The 17288-nt window shown below is 42.4% G+C and overlaps 1 protein-coding gene across 1 annotated transcript; it reads left to right on the top strand.

The window, feature by feature from the left end:
• The first annotated feature begins 4338 nt into the window (after positions 1-4338).
• On the top strand, positions 4339-9402 carry LOC143114264 (uncharacterized). The gene is made up of 6 exons (XM_076275788.1): positions 4339-4498; positions 7032-7122; positions 7212-7456; positions 7588-7793; positions 8938-9100; positions 9232-9402. Coding segments are annotated over exons 2-6 (762 nt in total). The 5' UTR covers positions 4339-4498; positions 7032-7120; the 3' UTR covers positions 9378-9402.
• Positions 9403-17288: the final 7886 nt, after the last annotated feature.

The following is a 17288-nucleotide window of genomic DNA, read 5'->3' as shown; positions in this document are numbered from 1 at the left end:
GGTGTACTTAAATAAAAATATTCAATGGAAATAACAATTGACCAATTTCAATATATGAATTTATCTTGTCTAGGTTCTTATTGAATTGAATTTCCCCTTGGGGATCAATAAAGTATCTATCTGTCAATCTATATTGAAAACTATATTTTGAACTTTTTTCACTGTTGTGTAATGATTGATTAGAAGCATACTCTGACTTCACCACAAGTTGTGTTGTTTGAAAGAAATATTCATGCTTTTCATGTTTTTAATGTTTATCACTGTTATAAAAAATGCCCAGCAAGAAACAAGTCAGTGATTGATCAGTGTACATGTGGATAATGCAGAGCGACATACATGGCATGGTGCTGGTAACAACAGGAAATGGATGCTTCTGAAACAGAGAAATGATATTAGATTAGTAAACAGAGTGTGCTTTTAGAACATTGGATAAATGGTTGCTGATAATGGGCAATGTAGATATTGCATTAAAAACAAGCCATTTCTTTCTACAACAGTAGAGAACAGTTTTGCAATTATGTAAGTGCATACTGTGTGTGTAAGACGGTCATACTGGTTTACTAGAATGACCAACATAACCTGGCATGGCCAGATAAATCAGCAATGTAGACCGGCAACACCAGCTAAAATGACTTGAGATGATACGACAAGCAAAACCAGCTGAATTACCATCGCAAGCTGGGTAAACCAGCCGAAGCTATGTTGTCGCATGAGTTTTGCTGGTCTAGCAGGTCAACCATCATAGGGTGGTCAAACAAGCTGGTCAACCAGCAAACCACCTTAAGCTGGTCAGGCTGTTTTTTTTCAGCAGGGTAGCCCTGACTGTAGCCTATAGCCCTGGTCCCTTGTCGGACATCATAGTTCAGCAGTTAGCCTACACATCAGATGTATGGAATAATGAACACAGTATGCCAGGCTGTGACAAGTAAATACAAACGTTGTTGACATGTCACGCAGTTTCTAAGCTAAAACATCGCCTCACTATCCGCTAGCTGCCTGTGCCCTGAATACACGGCAGAAAAACAGTCTGTGTTGTGTTACGCTGGTAACAGGAAACAGATGCTACTGAAACAGAGAAATGATATATTAGTAAACAGAATGTGCCTTTGGAACATTGGATGAATGGTTGCTGATAATGGGCAATGTAAATATTGCATTAGAGATAAGACATTTCTTTCTACAATAGTAGAGAACACTTTTGCAATTATGTAAGCGCATACTGTGTAACCTGAAAACTGCTGCACTGATTAAAAAAAACAAAAAAACAATGTAATTGATCTCAGCTGGTATTTTGTCTATAATGGAGTGGAATGGAAATTTCTAAGTGATCCCAAACTTTGGTAGCCTAGAAATCTAGACGCACCCTAGCGGCCAAGGTGATGTAATTTGCTGCCAGGGTAGTCTAGCAACTCTCCGTTGGCTTGCGAGTTGGAAAAATTCAACTTCAGTCAGGCCAATCACATCGTGTATAGAATCAGTAAGCGGACTTAACATAATGATGGCATAGTTGCGACTGTTCTGCGTGAATTCCCTGCTACTTGAAAACAAAGAAGATGGATGCTGCTGCTGGCGAACAGCGTGACACGAGTTAAGCTTTGTTTAAATTGGCAAAAGTTTGAACAACTAGCTCCGCTGGTGGGAAAATGCATGGTTGTAGCACTATCCTATTGCGTGCAGAGGGAATTTGAAAGACAACTGTTTATCCCGCCCCTTGGACTGAGCACTGTGAATGGTCCTACATCAAGATGTGAGGTCTGGCTCATCAGGCTAAAACTTTGGTAGTGCATGTTTACAAGAATTCCCCTCACAACTCCAAGCATACAGACAGTGTCTTCATCATCCTCAGCCTCCATTGAAGAACATAAGACAGGTGAGTGTGCCTCCAGTGTCAACACACACAATCTGACATCTCATAGCTCATAGGACTACTGATGTGTGTGTGTCTGGGGGTGTAATATAGTTACCTTCAAGGAAATAAAGCCCTCATAAGTATGGCCACTTGCCCCACCCCAACCGGGCCCTCATGCCGGAGGAGGAGGAGGCGTTGGTGGGCTACATTTTTTGGATGGCAGCCCACGGGTTCCCCATCACCCGCTCAGTGGCCTTGTTATTGGCCACTGAGATCTGCAAGGCGTCGGGACGGACTTCACCACTGGTGAACATGGAGAAGGGCCTGAGCAAGATGTGGTGGACTCGCTTCCGAGCTCGCCACCCCACCGTGGCCTCGCGGAGGCCTGATCCCCTGGATAGGGAGAGGGTCCATGGGGCCACGGTGGCGCGGGTGGACGAGCTCTTCCGCATCTGCCAGGCCCTGTACCAGCAGCATGGGTTCAGCGGGACCCCAGCCCAGATATACAACTGCGACGAGACGGGCTTTGGAGACAAGGGCCACTCCAGGCAGCGTGTCCTCTGCCGTAAAGGGCAGAGGCACGTGTACGCGCAGCAGGTGACCACCAGGGACCACGTCACCGTCCACTGCTGCGCGAACGCCGCTGGGGAGAGCATACCCCCGTTCATCATTTTTCAGGGGTGCCTCCCCAGCACGGCCTACAGCCTGGAGGGGCCCAGCAACGCACTCTACGGCGTGTCGGAGAGAGGCTACATGGACAGCGACTTGTTCGTGAAGTGGCTGGGGCACTTCATCAAGCACGCCCGGCAGGAGCGGCCCCTCCTCCTGTTCATGGACCAGCACGAGGCCCATGTTGGGAAGGGGGTGGTCGACTTCTGTCGGGCCAACCAGGTTGAGGTGGTGTGCCTGCCAGCGCACACCACCCATGTGCTCCAGCCACTGGACGGTGTACGGTTCACTGAAGGCGGCGTTCTCCCGTTTGGCACGGGAGATGGGGTTGGTGCGAGGAGACCTGGTGCTGGGCAAGCGGCACTTTTCAGCGGTGCTGAAGTACGCGGTGGAGCAGGCCTGTACGCCCAATACCATCAAGAGCGGGTTCCGCTCTACAGGCCTGTTCCTGCTTGACAGGACAGCGGTGGACGACTCAAAGGTGAGTTAGCAGAAAAAAAACAGTTTGACATTATATGAAGTACAATTCATTGGATTAACATATTTTTCTAAACACCTACTAACAGCTCGTCAAAGGCCTCCGGGACCCAAACCATCTCCCGTCTGATACAGACGAGGACCCGGAGGACCTCCCTGACGTCGCTGACGTCTCCACCGCTGACGCCGCTGCCCACACCAGGTCTGCCACCACCTCCACCACCTCCGCCGCCGACACAGGAACCGTCACCGCCACCGTCCTAGCCTCCTCCACCGCCGTAGAGTGCGCTCCATCGCCCGTCTCGTCGCCCTGGGGTCCCGCCGACCCTGCTGCCACCACCGTCCCGACGCCTTGCAGTCCCAACGCCTCCTCCTCCTCCACTACCACCACCAACGCCGCAGCCCCCACCACCACCACCGCCGCTGCTGCTGCTGCTGCCGCAGCCCCCCCCACCACCACCACCGCTGCCGCCGCTGCCCCCACCACCGGGCAGTGTCCCACATGCCGACGGTTCCCGAATCCCCTGGTGTCGGCCGGTGTCATCCCAGCCGGGTTGGCAGACATCCTCGTGCCCCCCCATTTTGACCGGCCGACCCGGGGGAGGAGGAGGATGCCTCTGCCAGCGAGGGTCATCACGGCAGATGCCTACGCGGCCCTCCTGGCAGAGAGGGAGGAGGAGGACAGGCGCAAGGAGGCCGAAAAAAGAGAGCGGGCAGCACAGCGGCTCCTCCGGCAGCAGCAGGTGGCTGAGCGGGCAGCTGAGAGGGCAGCCCAGCAGGCAGAGAGGGCAGCTGCAAGGGCAGCACAGCAAGAAGAGAGGGCAGCACAGCAGGCGGAGAGGGCAGCCCAGCAGGCGGAGAGGGCAGCTGCACGGGCAGCCCAGCAGGCGGCCAGAGAGCAGCGTGAAAGCGCACAGGCTGCGTTACGCGCTGCACGGGAGGACCCAGAGCAGTATTGCACTGTGTGTAAGGACATAGCTCCGCCTGGGTCCTCCCGTGATCTCCATCAGTGGCTACAGTGCGACCTCTGCACCCTCTGGTACCACACAGAGTGCCTGGAAGTCGGTGTGGTACCAGAGGGTGAATGGTACTGTCATAAGTGCCAGGACAGTGTGTCGCTCCAGGTGGCACTCGAACTGGAGCTGTAAATATTGTACATATTGTATATATTGTAAATAGTGTAAATATTGTAAATATTGTACATACTGTATATAGTTCATTGGTTTTTTACAGATATATATTTTTTACATATATTTTTACATATATTTTGTTTTGTGTTATGTTCTGTGTGTTCTGGTCTTACAAAGGGCTTCTTGAAATGGCACGTTCTGTGTTTTAGGTCTTACAAGTGCCCACTGCTCTTTAATCTGATGCATTCTCTTACTGCCCTGTAACTGACCCTGGGCAATACCGCGCCAAACCAGAGGCGGCAGACTGTACGGAATATGGTGTCATTCGCAGAAGGCTACAGAGAAGAACATGGAAGTAGCAACTGACTTGCTGGTAAGGCTAAGCTACATCTAAGATAAATCCTAAAATAATCCTTACCACGTATTGATCAACAGATATATCCATTAACTACATAATCTACCAACATCAAACAATTTAAATATACGTTATACAGTGTAAAATGTGTGTTTAAATCGTACCCAAAAGCGGTGTACGGAACACTGTTACTGTTTCGCGAAGTGATGTACGGAATACTGTTAAGGGACAAATTTGGCGAAGTCAGAGAAAATCAGAGACTCGTGTTAATAAATCACCCATAGGATTGGTCACAATGTTCGGAGATAACCCAATCAGGGCTTATTTTGTAGACAAGAACCTCCTCTTTCAAATGAGGTATACAGGAAGTATATTGGACATGGTATTGCTAAATCATCCGACCGCGCCAAACCAGAGGCGGCAGACTGTACGGAACACTGTGGCGACTTTGAGGTGGAAGAAAAAGCAGGGGGCTCCATGCACTATTTTGGATTAGCTAAAGGTGTATTGGCGAGGATGCAGGACAGTCCCACCCTAACAATCGCTCAAACACTCCACCTGCAAATCAATATTGATGGCATGCCACTTTTTAAAAGTAGCAATAACCAATTCTGGCCAATATTGGCATTAATTGAAGAAGACCCAGACCAAATTCCCTTCGTTGTGGCATTATACTCTGGGTTTAAAAAACCATCAAATTTGGCAGAGTATCTCTCCGATTTTGTGGAGGAGATGTCAGTCATCTCCTCAAGTGGTGTTATGTACCAACAAAATCACAAAATAGTCATTTCGGCCTTTGTATGCGATGCACCAGCAAGAGCATTCCTCAAAAACATAAAATATCATAATTCGTATTACGGCTGCGAGAGGTGTGTTCAGGAGGGTGTTTGGTGCAATAACAGATTAAACTTCCCTGAGACAATGGCGGCACCACGTACAGACGAGAGCTTTAAGGCCAAATTACAAAGTGATCACCACAAGGATGGTGAAAGTCCCCTCACTGACATCAACATTGGCATGGTCTCCCAATTTGTGCTCGATTACATGCACTTAGTGTGTTTGGGAGTAGTGAGAAAGCTCATTTGGTTGTGGATGCGAGGCCCACTACCCACAAGAATTGGCAACCAAACAATAACATCAATATCACAAAAAATAGTGGAACTTGGAAAAAGCTTGCCAAAAGAGTTCAATAGAAGAGGGAGATCCCTAACAGAGGTGGACCGTTGGAAAGCAACTGAATTTCGGACATTTCTTTTGTATACGGGTCCCATTGCTCTCAAAAACGAACTGCCTGATGTTATGTACGATCACTCCCTCCTTCTGCATGTGGGCATAACCATTCTATGCAGCCCACAGCTGTCAAAAACATACTGTGATTACGCCGAGAAGGTGATCAGAGTCTTTGTCCAAAACTTCTCTGTGATTTATGGCGATTTCATTGTGTACAATGTCCATAGCTTAATCCACCTGGCAGACGATGTCAGAAAATTTGGCCCCTTGCAGAGAATTTCTGCCTTTCCTTTCGAAAACTTTCTGCATCAACTGAAAAGAAAGATCAGAAAGCCAAACCAACCTTTGCAGCAAATTGTAAAACGCATCGCTGAACAAAAACTAAACAGCAGTGTCAGTCAGTCAGTCAATGTCAGTCCAGTGTTGCACAGTCTACTCTCTCACTACACCTGTCCCAAATTCTTTTTATCAGTCCATGCGCCTAACAACATAGTTTTGAGTGGGCACAGCATATTCAGAATTGAAAAAATGTTCAATGCTGATGGCTGCACACAGTTTTTGGGACGGAAATTTTTAAACAGACAGTCGTTTTTCACATCCCCAGTTGACTCCCTCAATTTGAATATTGCTTTTGTTCAAGGACTGTCTGTAGAGGTGGTGGCTTTGTCAGAGAAAACCATTGATGCCAAAATGGTTGCAATGCCTGTCAAACATGGCTTTGCAATATACCGACTGAACCATACATAATAAATAAATAAATAAATAAATGAGTTAGTTAGTAATAAATAAATAAATGAATGAATAAATAAATAAATAAATAAATAAATAAATAAATTAGTTAGTTAGTAATAAATAAATAAATGAATAAATAAGTTAGTTAGTTAGTTAGTTAGTAATAAATAAATAAATAAATAAGTTAGTTAGTTAGTTAAAGTTAAGTTCATCTGTTCATCATTTCAGTTTACAGATCATGTTCGCAATTGTACTGTTTACGGAAAAGAATGAGGTTGAAGTGGTGCCCACAAGCTGGCTGAGTGTTGACCAAAAAGTGTCATTCTGGCCACCATACAAAAGTATGCAACGGGGTAAGGTGGCTGTCCAGAATCAGGAGGATCCTGATGAGACATGGGGGGAGTTCTTTGTCAGGGTACTGAAAAAATATGGTGAGACCCTCCTGTAAACAAACACAGAGAGAAAGAAAAAGAGAGAGAGAGAGAGAGAGAGAGAGAGATAACATGATTCATCAAAATGCAACTTCATTTCATTTCTATACATGCTGCAATATGGTTCCTTGTTTAACAAATGTTTCCCTCAAATACAGATTCTTATAAGGCGGCCAGGAAGAAACTGGTGAGGGCCACCAAGAAAGACTCCCTCACTTCTGAGGATGAAAGTTTCAGAAGGCCTAGAATGTAAGAACCGTACAGTACACAAATTAACAAAAGTCTAAGATTCACTGATGTTTTAATACCTGTGGTGTTGTCCTGTTGTCATACTGCAGGCCCTCTGCCAAAGTGGTGGAGCAGTTTGAAGCTCTACCTCAGCCATGCCATTCCATCGCCAACCAGCAACCAGCAAAACAACCAGCGAAACAACCAGTGAAACCACCTGCAAAACCACCTGTGAAACCAGGCTCCTCCAAACAGCTACCTGTACTCCAGCCTGTACTCCAGCCACCACCGGTGTTTTCATCGGTCTTGAGTGCTCCCACTACCTCCTACTCACAGCCTGTGACAAACACATTTGGTACAAAACATTTTGCTGGTCTGCAACATGACTGATGATATCATTTGTGTAACATAATCATTGAAGTCACAACACTTTCTAAAGCAATGTGAAATGTTTCTGTTTTTCTATTAAACCTTTCTTACCTATAGAGCATGACCAGCTAATTTTCAGGGCCTTGGAGGAGATAAAGGCGCAAGTGCGCCAGAACACCCTCCTTCTCCAGGCCCTGGCTAAGAAGCAGCCGGCACAAGCAGCGCCCTCTCTACCAGAGGAATTCACATCCCCAATTCAGACACAAGAACATATGAGGAGAGTGGAGAATGTGTTATTAGAGAAAACACAGGAGAAAGCTATGGTATGTATTTGTATTTGTATTTGACTACATTGTATTTGTATTTGACTACATTGATGACCACAACATGGTGAAAAATGTCACGATGGTTGAATACTTTGGAACCAACTGCATTATGTTTTGTCAACAGTACACATTCTATACAGTTAAGAACAAAAGTATTCATACCCCTGGCAAATATTGATTTAATGTTAATTTTCTCTTGACCAATATGTTTGAAAATGACACTTCTACATGGCTAAAGGTTGTAAGATAATGTGGTAGAATCAGTTTTCATATTTTTTGAACATTTTTATGAAAAATGGCATGTCCAAAATTATTCATACCCTTTTTAAATAAATCACTGGAAGCATGTTTATTTGTCATCACAGCTCTCAAAATGGTTCTCATAATACATACCAAGCCTCTCAATGTCTTCACAATGATTCTAGACAGCTAGCCTAGCCCCGCCCACCTAGATCTTATTTCAGGGAGATCTAGTCTGGAAACCTAGTTCATAACCATTTAAAAATCCAGCAAAAGCTATATTCTTTGTTCAGGTGTGTCCTTATAAAAGGTTAAGCAGAGTTGTGCATGTTTTGAGAAGAGTGATCCATGATCAGCATCCATGATGACCAAGTGGTCCATTTTGGGATGTGCTGCAAATGTCAACCATCAAAACACCATATCCACAGTGCAGAATAGCTATTATAGAAATGTATTAGCTTGGGGTGTTTTTTTCCAGACAATGGGACCTGGTGACCTTCTCAAAGTAAATGGTAACACTAAAACAAGGGGTTACAGTAAGATTTTTGGATGAAAACCTGTCCCAATAGGCGGCATCGGGCCATTAAACCACACAATGATCCAAAACATACAGCCAAACAAGGCTTTCCAGTCATTATCTAAAAAAGGTATGAATAATTTTGGACACAAAATTCATACATATGTAAAAAAAAAAGATGAAAATGCTTCTATTTCTGATTCCATGTTTCTACCACATTGTCAAGCAACCTTTTGACATGTGGCAGTTTCATTTTCAGTCAGAACAAACATATTGGTCGAGAGAAAATCAACATTAAATTAATATTTGCCAGGGGTATGAATAATTTTGTTCTTAACTGTATGAAATCTATATACATCTGTACATTTCTGTTCTTATCTGTAGACAACACACCTTACAGCACTTGGTGGGATGAATGCTGGGGACGCGGTCAGGAGAATAATGCGTCACCTCATCACAGACACACTGGCAACCCAATACAATTGGCTTGGCCGAGGAGGCCAAAAGAAGGCTTTTGCAGCTTTAAAAATCACTGCAGCTATAAGAGGTGTCTGAATGCCACTGCATTGCTGTCATTGTAAAAGAAAAATTAAATACAGTGTGCTTAATAGACACTTTTTGATTCTCCTGGAAATAGTGCATTGTATTTTCAATGATCAAGAACTGTTACCTGTTCAGGTGCTGCGGCAGCGCAAAATATCACTGCAAGCGAGTGTGACAGCCACATTAAGAACTGGCTTAAGTATAGCAGTGACCGCAGTGGAGGGAGGAAGAGGAGAGCTGAAGAACCGCAGAGCCCTGTAATCGGTATGTTACAGACCTGAATAAGAAGAGGGAAATCCAAAGACATAGTGGCAGACATTTAAGTATATGCAATGGGTCATTCCAGGTTAAATCATCTAAGGTTCTTGCTGCACCATCTCATATTTTGTTAAAACATTGTCTTAATCAAGAATGGGTCCCAAAACCAAAAGCCTGTAAAATATTTCTGTTCAAATCCTGTCTTTATCACATTCACATAATTGTCAGTCCTTAGAATTACTTCAGTTTTGTAGCTTGGAATTCACATTATCTAGGAAGCAATGTTTGAGCATTTATGATAAGTATTATTCATGGGCACTACTATTTCGATATATGATGGCGTCAAAATAGCTATTTAGAAGTATCATCAGTGTCTCTACACATGAACTCGAGCATTGAGAACATTGTTCGTGTACACATAGTTTACTAAAAAGAAAGGTTTTGGACAACTCACTCCTTGGCTGACATGATGGCGGCGAGCAGAAAAACCAAGTTTTTAAAAACCTTTCTTTTAGTAAACTCTGTACACAAACAATGCTCAAGTTCATGTGTAGAGACACTGATGACTTCGATCAAAGTTTCATGTTGTGTCGAGCCTTCTTGGTGTTTTAAAAATAGCTATTTTGATGCCATCATGTATCAAAATAGTAGTGCCCCTACGATTTCCATTAAAAAAGCCATTTGACCCGAAAACGACGACAAGCTAAAAGTGGCGCTTCGGACGTAGGCTATAATTATGCTTTTAAACTAAAGTTTGACTAGGGTACATTCACAAAAACACCCTAGGATGCATTCTGGCCAGTTACGCTTTAACAGCCCCACTGATTTTTGTGTTCCTAGCCTAGGCTACTCCACCAATTACCAAAAAATGCAACCTCGTTTAATCTTAATGCGCATTTGTTGCAGAGACACCGTGATTTTATATCATCCAAAGCCCAGCTACATTTCTTTGAAAGACAATGATCTTTAAACAAAGCAGGCTACCTACAGTACATAGATGGCAATATCAGTTGTGTTATTTTTGTTATTGTCAATAAATATTATAAATAATATTAACATTTATAACATATTGCCTGCCTGTCTTGAATTAAGCAACAAGCCCCGAGAGGCCACTGGTTTTAGAACAGCTGTTAGGCATGATGCGCAATTGCGGAAACAATAATTTCCATACAGGCTTGTAGGCTACTGGAGAACAAGTCATTGCTCATGATAATAAAAGTATAATGTTCATTCATTTTCACGGTATGGACTAGCAATGGAAAATAAAAACAAAATGTTGGCAATTGGTTATAAGCCAACGTTTTGCAATAAACGGATTTTTGTAGGCCTATTGTGACGCACGACGATTTTCTCCGTGCCAACGTCAAAACAACGTTACCCCACCGGACAAAATGAAGTTGGCACAACGTCAGTAAACAACGTCATGCCAACGGATGATATGCCGTTGTGCCAACGTATGCTTGCTATCTGGGCATTCTGGGCCATGTAATGAACAGTGGTCGGCAGCACTCCATAGGCTACGTATTAATATGAATAGGTGTTTCTGTAAACCTAGGGACAATAAACAGCTATCTCTGTTACAAAAACGAGCTGGTAATCGCTCATTGAAGAGGGAACTATGATAAAAAGATTGTTTTCCTAAAAGCATGGAGTTGACGAAAGAATGTCACGTTAATGTTAAATAGCCTAGAACGACATCTTAACGCTAGGTGGCAATGTTGTATTACATTTCACTAGTGTAGCCTACTTGAAATACGGTGTGAGATTCACAAGTAAGGAAGGTGCAAATATTATGTAATTTATCATGGGAAATTATTGGAAATGTTATTTTTTGTTTATTCTAATTGCAAACCACACACATCCATTCGGAATCACACGTACACATTTAATACTGAAAGACTATCATTTCGTTTATTTGATGTCGCCTAGCAACACAGCCTTCAGAGCAAAGATTCTAGAACAGGGCTTCAGAGAGACACGTTTTGAGTTTGTGGCCAAGAACCTAAAATATCGGTTTCCATGTGCTGGATGGTGTGCGTCCTTTATGAAAGTAAGTGTTTTATACAGTTAACGTTACAGACATAATGAGTCATGTTGTAGTGGTCAACATAAACGTGCCCCTTCTGTTATTAGAATGCTAAGCGGAGAAGCATGCTAAGCAGAGATTTAGTATCAATAATTTCTTGTGTGGCTAGCTATAGGGAGGAGATGTATGTTGCTAATTGGGATTTATGTTGTTTAGGTAATGCCATGGTCATTTGATATGAGATGCTTGCACTCGTAACTTCGTCACGTGTAACTTTAGCCCTAAAAGTAGCACCTACGTCTGTGACAGCTTAAAAGAAGTGGCAAGGACTCCTAACGCTATGTTTTGAAATGCGTCTATTGTCTACAGGAGCTTCCAATCGCGAGGGAACTTGCATTGTAGGCATAACTAAGGGATGCAATAACACCACCAGCAACCAAAACTAGCCTACTCATTGTCAACATGTACATGAAATGTAACGTTTCATGTGAATCAAATTAAAATGGTTTTTTTGCAAACGTACGCATAGGCGTATGGTGACAGATTAATTTAATAATGCTGCTGTGTGAATCACGGTAATCACGGTGAATGAAGTGGCCACTTCTTAATGGGACCCACTGTATGGAAGTGGGCTAAGTAAAATAGAGATGTTTTCAATAAGATAAGGTTAATCAGAATTCTACGATATGCCCGCTTGACAACGGCTTGACAACAGCAGAGATAGAACTGGCCTTTGGCCATAGCAACCATCCATTTAGAACAACTGGCCTTCATAGCAACCAAAGATCTGAGCTGTGTTGCAATGTGAGGCAAAGTATAGAAAGGTGATGAAACATACAGAGACAGGTCAAGAAATATAGTGCAGTGTAGACAGTAGTATACAGTTGATTTACAGAACGTGGTTTAGAGTCATATGAATTAAATATAAATATGTACAGTGTATTAGCAGTTATCTCATACAATAAGTAGAATGATGTAGGCTATGTAGATGTAGCAGTAACATTATAATAGTAGAAATAATAATATAGATATATGCAGTGTATTAACAGAATATAATAAAACAGAATAAATATAGATATTCAATATGACAAATATATAACAGATATGTACATAACATACAGCTATGTGCCGTGTGGAAACAGTGTCATTGTAGTGCAGAAACAACATTATAAGAGTAGTAAGAATAAGTTAATGTGCAGGATGAATAGTATAAAGATCAGTAGAATAACTGTATAAATGTAATTACAGTAGGCCTATGTACATTTGTAAATAAATAGAAAACTATGGGTGAGAGGGATAAATACATTTTATTTAATCATAAAAGTAAATTGCATTCAATTAAATTGCCATTAAAAATCTTTCCAGTAGGCTTTAATGTCACACAAAAAGTACAACCAAAGCTGAGCTTGATCAACTAGAACGTCTAAAGAACCAGAACTTGAGTGTAGTTTTTTGCTGGGTCCCAGGCCATGTTGGTCTGAGGGGAAATGAGAAAGCGGACAGTGCTGCTAAGCAAGCCCTCAATGAAGAAGTCACAGAATGTCAAATCCCTGCCCCAGACCTTAAACCTATACTGAAGCAAGGAATGTGAATTTTGGCACATTTTCATGATCCACTGGGTCGTTATGGGCCACACAAAATACGGTGTTGCTAAAATTACTCCTATTGTGGCTATTAGAGACATGCGTTCATGAGTATCCAGCTACATTCAATGAGTTAAGTAAAATACATTCACACACAAAAAAAACCCCATCACTAATGTTGTGGACATTCCTTTATTCTGAGATACATCAATAGGCTCTCAAAACAATCCCAAACAGACATAAGGTCTTTATAGAGCAAATCCATATAGATTATTTGTCAAATAAACCAGTAAAACAGAATTAGGGGATGGAATATATAACATTCACACTCATAGCTCATATTTCTAAAATAAATCAGTGAAAAAGTATCCTGACAAACAAGCAGCATTGTAATGCCTTAGTCATATTTCATAATTTCAAATTTTTCTCTAGGTTACCTGATAGCCCAGTTTGAGAGGTGCAAGACACATGACATTATTTATTTTTGCAGCCAATCACTGCTGTTGTTTTATTTTATTGATTTGATTTTAGTCATAGAAGCTAAATTCGAAGGCAGGCCACAGGTAAAAGCCAACGAACCGCATTCACCCCGCAAGGCAATAGTTGAATAGAGCTTTTGAGGTATTGCCACTGCTCCAACACTGAAAGGCACTGTTAGAATGCTTGGATCAAGCCAGGTTCAGCATAGCGTATGTCACTGTCTGCTCACGTTGGTGACCGGACCAGGGCAAGCACACTTTCGCAGTTCCCGCCGGAAATGCAGTCTAGTTCCATATATAAACTATTTGCTAAATGTATTTGCTCGCAAAACAAAACAGATTGTCTGCCTACTACCATATGGTTATTATTAAGTGTGCTTGCTGCAAAGCAGCACACTTATTGTTCTTCTTAAGTTTTATTATTATTATTAAGTGTGCTTGCAAAGCAGCACACTTATCGTTCTTCTTAAGTTTTATTATTATTTTTCCCGTCTCCCTAATTTTTTGTCAGCCCTAGCGCCTAGGCCCTTTGAGACAGAGACACCGTTCCAACTTTAAAACGTCCGGTCAGTACCGGTGTAAGTTGGTCGCGTAGATGACGTCAGGTGGGCGTGTCGTTCGTCCGCCATATTGGATTGAACAGAAAGCGAAACTAAATTTTCACAGGTCACAAATTTGGTCCGAACGCCACGAAACTTGACGTACATTATCCTTGGACCAAGCCTCACAAATGTTAGTGGAAGGATTTTTGATTTTCGAAAGCGTTTGCCCGTCACAGCCAAACGAAATTGGCGGCAAAGCTCCGAAACAGGAAGTCGTCCATATCTCAGGAACACTGTCACATATCGATACCAAATTTTGTATATGAACTGGGGACTCCAGTGTGAGGGTGCCAGTGTTGCCACAGTTACCTTGAAAAAGTAATCTGATTACTGATTACTGATTACTCCTTTAAAAAGTAACTTAGTTACTTTACTGATTACTTGATTTTAAAAGTAACTAAGTTAGATTACAAGTTACTTTATTAGTTACTTTCAGCAGCTGCCGACAACACCCCCAACGCCTCAACATAAAAATGATAACGGTTTTGTCAATACTCAATATACTGGAAGTGCATTTTAACAGCAATGTATAGCAGACATCCCAACCTAACCTACTTAGATACTGAAATTCAGATGTTTGTTCAATAATGTCTAAGTACACCAAATAAGGAAGGCCTACTGATAGAAACTGTTATAGTAAAATATGTAGATTTTTTTTCATGTAGCCTTGGCAACTAGCCATCTTGTAGCCTATAGGCCTGAATAATATGCAAATGAAATTACACTTGTTAAACTCACCTCAACAAGTCTTTTGCAATCATTTAACCCGCCGTGAGCAATGCTAAAGTTGCTGTTACAAACAGTGCAGTGTGCAAGATGATCATTATGTTTTAATCTTTTGAGACAATTGGGTACACTTTTGTGTAGTCTGATGTGAAATGGGTCTTAAATCTTCCTTTTTGAGGGGCACTGACACTGCCATGACGCTTCTGTTCCTAGATACACTGACTGAACTGATTAATTATGTTTGGGAGAAAAGAGATATAAGCACTTACACTGAAAACGGATTGGTTGATTTAGCAAAACAGACCAGGATGCTCTCTGTCTTGGATGTGCTTCAGGCACAAACGCACCACTCCTCTCTCTCCCCCTCTCCGTTGTGTGCGCATTAAGCTATGCACACGCGATTTGAAGCAAAGATTCTAGAATCTTTGATTTGAAGTCCGGTCTGGGTTGCGTACTCTTGTTCGCTCTAGGTTCCGGGAGATTTTATGTAATTTGCGTGCGTCAGGAAGCCGCTATCAATATGTGGGAGACTCCCAAAACTTCGGGAGACTTGGGATGTCTAGCTAGACAGCACTTTGTCGCCAGCACAGAATGTACAATGTACCTTAATGTTGTCATGTTTAACTGACACAAACTCAAAGTAATGACTGATGAAATGTGCATCTCTCTCTCTCCCTCCATTGTTGTTTACGTTTGTGTCGCTGCACGTGAATTGTCCTCATGCTGAAAACGTGAGCATAGCCTCTACATGACATTAATACCCAAGACAAGAAGAAAGCAAAGAATATATCTTTTTATTAAGGAACATGACAAAAATAGTAACGCACAGTAACTTAGATAAGTAACTTTAATCTGATTACTGGTTTGTAAATAGTAGCGCGTTAGATTACTCGTTACTGAAAAAAGTGGTAAAAATAGACTAACGCGTTACTAAGTAACGCGTTACTGGCATCACTGGAGGGTGCATAAGCTAAAAAAAAAAAGAAATATTCCAAAAGTTTCCATCATTTGGCAAACCACCCACAGGTATTTGGTAACTCTCACCATTCACCTTTTGACAATTCACCTTCTATCACAATGCCTTCCAAGTATGCTCAATGTCTCTGGGCAGCCACAACGTCTCCGGGCAACCTTGCCCAATCATGAAATCCTTGCTCTGCCATGGGATAGTATGGACTTACGAACTGAAATAGCAAGGAGAACAGTAGCTATATATAGCTCACATAATATAGTTGTTTTCACATTGACAGTATTCAAATTACATTTTTCATTATTGTTACATATCATGATGGGAGAGTATTATTAAAAATGTTACAAGTATGCAAATGCATATGTTTACGGGCATTTAGGTTTTACTGTGTTGTTTTGTTGTAAAGACATGCAAGGCATTCTGGGCCATGTAATAGACAAAGCAGTGGTCGGCAGTGTTAACTTGATTTCCTGTATTAATATGAATAGGTGTTTCTGTAAACCTAGGGACAATAAACAGCTATCTCTGTTACAAAAACGAGCTGGTAATCACCATTGAAGAGGGAACTATGATAAAAAGATTGTTTTCCTAAAAGCATGGAGTTGACGAGAGAATAAACAAGCGTCACGTTAATGTTAAATAACCTACCTATCTGAACGCTAGGTGGCAGCGTTGTATTACATTTCACTAGTCAAGTCAAGTCAGATTGCACAGAGTGCAACCCAAAGCGCTCCACATATAAGACATTGTCATTGACACAGACTAACAAAGACAATAGATGCCGGACGGAGCGGCGTAGTCGCCAGCGTACCCGTGACACCAAGACATACAAGACATACAACAAACAAATTAATAAATAAAATAAATAAAAATTAAAAATAAAATTAGTCCAATTTCCAACCGGCTGAAAATGTCCAAGGGCAAAGATGACCCGCGTGAAAACTGCGCACAGCTGTGTCTTCACGATGCAACACCAACAAAGTTCTTTATAACTGACCAACCCGGAGAATTCACTGGCAGTCTGGAGAGCACTGGGAGGACAAGACAGTCCGAATTTGTGATGGGCGACCCTGCTGATTGTCAGCTCGGTGGTCCTAGACAGTGACCGTTTGTTGTTTCATGGTTGACGCTGTCATCAGAGTTTCTTAGCACTCAATCCAGACTCCAGGCACCGGTAGATGCTAGCATGGCAGCTCGCAAGTCAGCCGCAGCTCGGTGGTCGTGGCAGCTGCAGATCTCTTGCAGATTGACGTAGGCCCCCTTGCTGAGCAATCCCTCCGTCCAGACATTGGATGTGCATCGTCACGGATGGATGAGGGACTTCAGAGACATAAGGCAGGCTAGCCAAGGCGCTCATCAGCCCAATGGAAGCTGGTTAACGTTAACTTGACGTTGATGGTGTCAGCCGAGTTTGTTAAACAGAAAAAAGGACTAAGAATAACACAAAAACGATCGAAAATAACATGAATAAAGAGTGATTACATTTAACTAGAAAAATAAATACAAAAAATTAACAGAACATTACATAAAATTACGAACATTACATAA

This window comes from Alosa pseudoharengus, unplaced genomic scaffold, assembly GCF_046254945.1.
Source record: "Alosa pseudoharengus isolate Yale_2024_CS ecotype anadromous, Long Island Sound unplaced genomic scaffold, YU_APseudo_1.1 YU_APseudo_1.1_scf_11, whole genome shotgun sequence".
Lineage (NCBI taxonomy): Eukaryota > Metazoa > Chordata > Actinopteri > Clupeiformes > Clupeidae > Alosa > Alosa pseudoharengus.
Note: the sequence above shows the minus strand (reverse complement) of the source record. Positions and strands in the feature narration are given on the sequence as shown.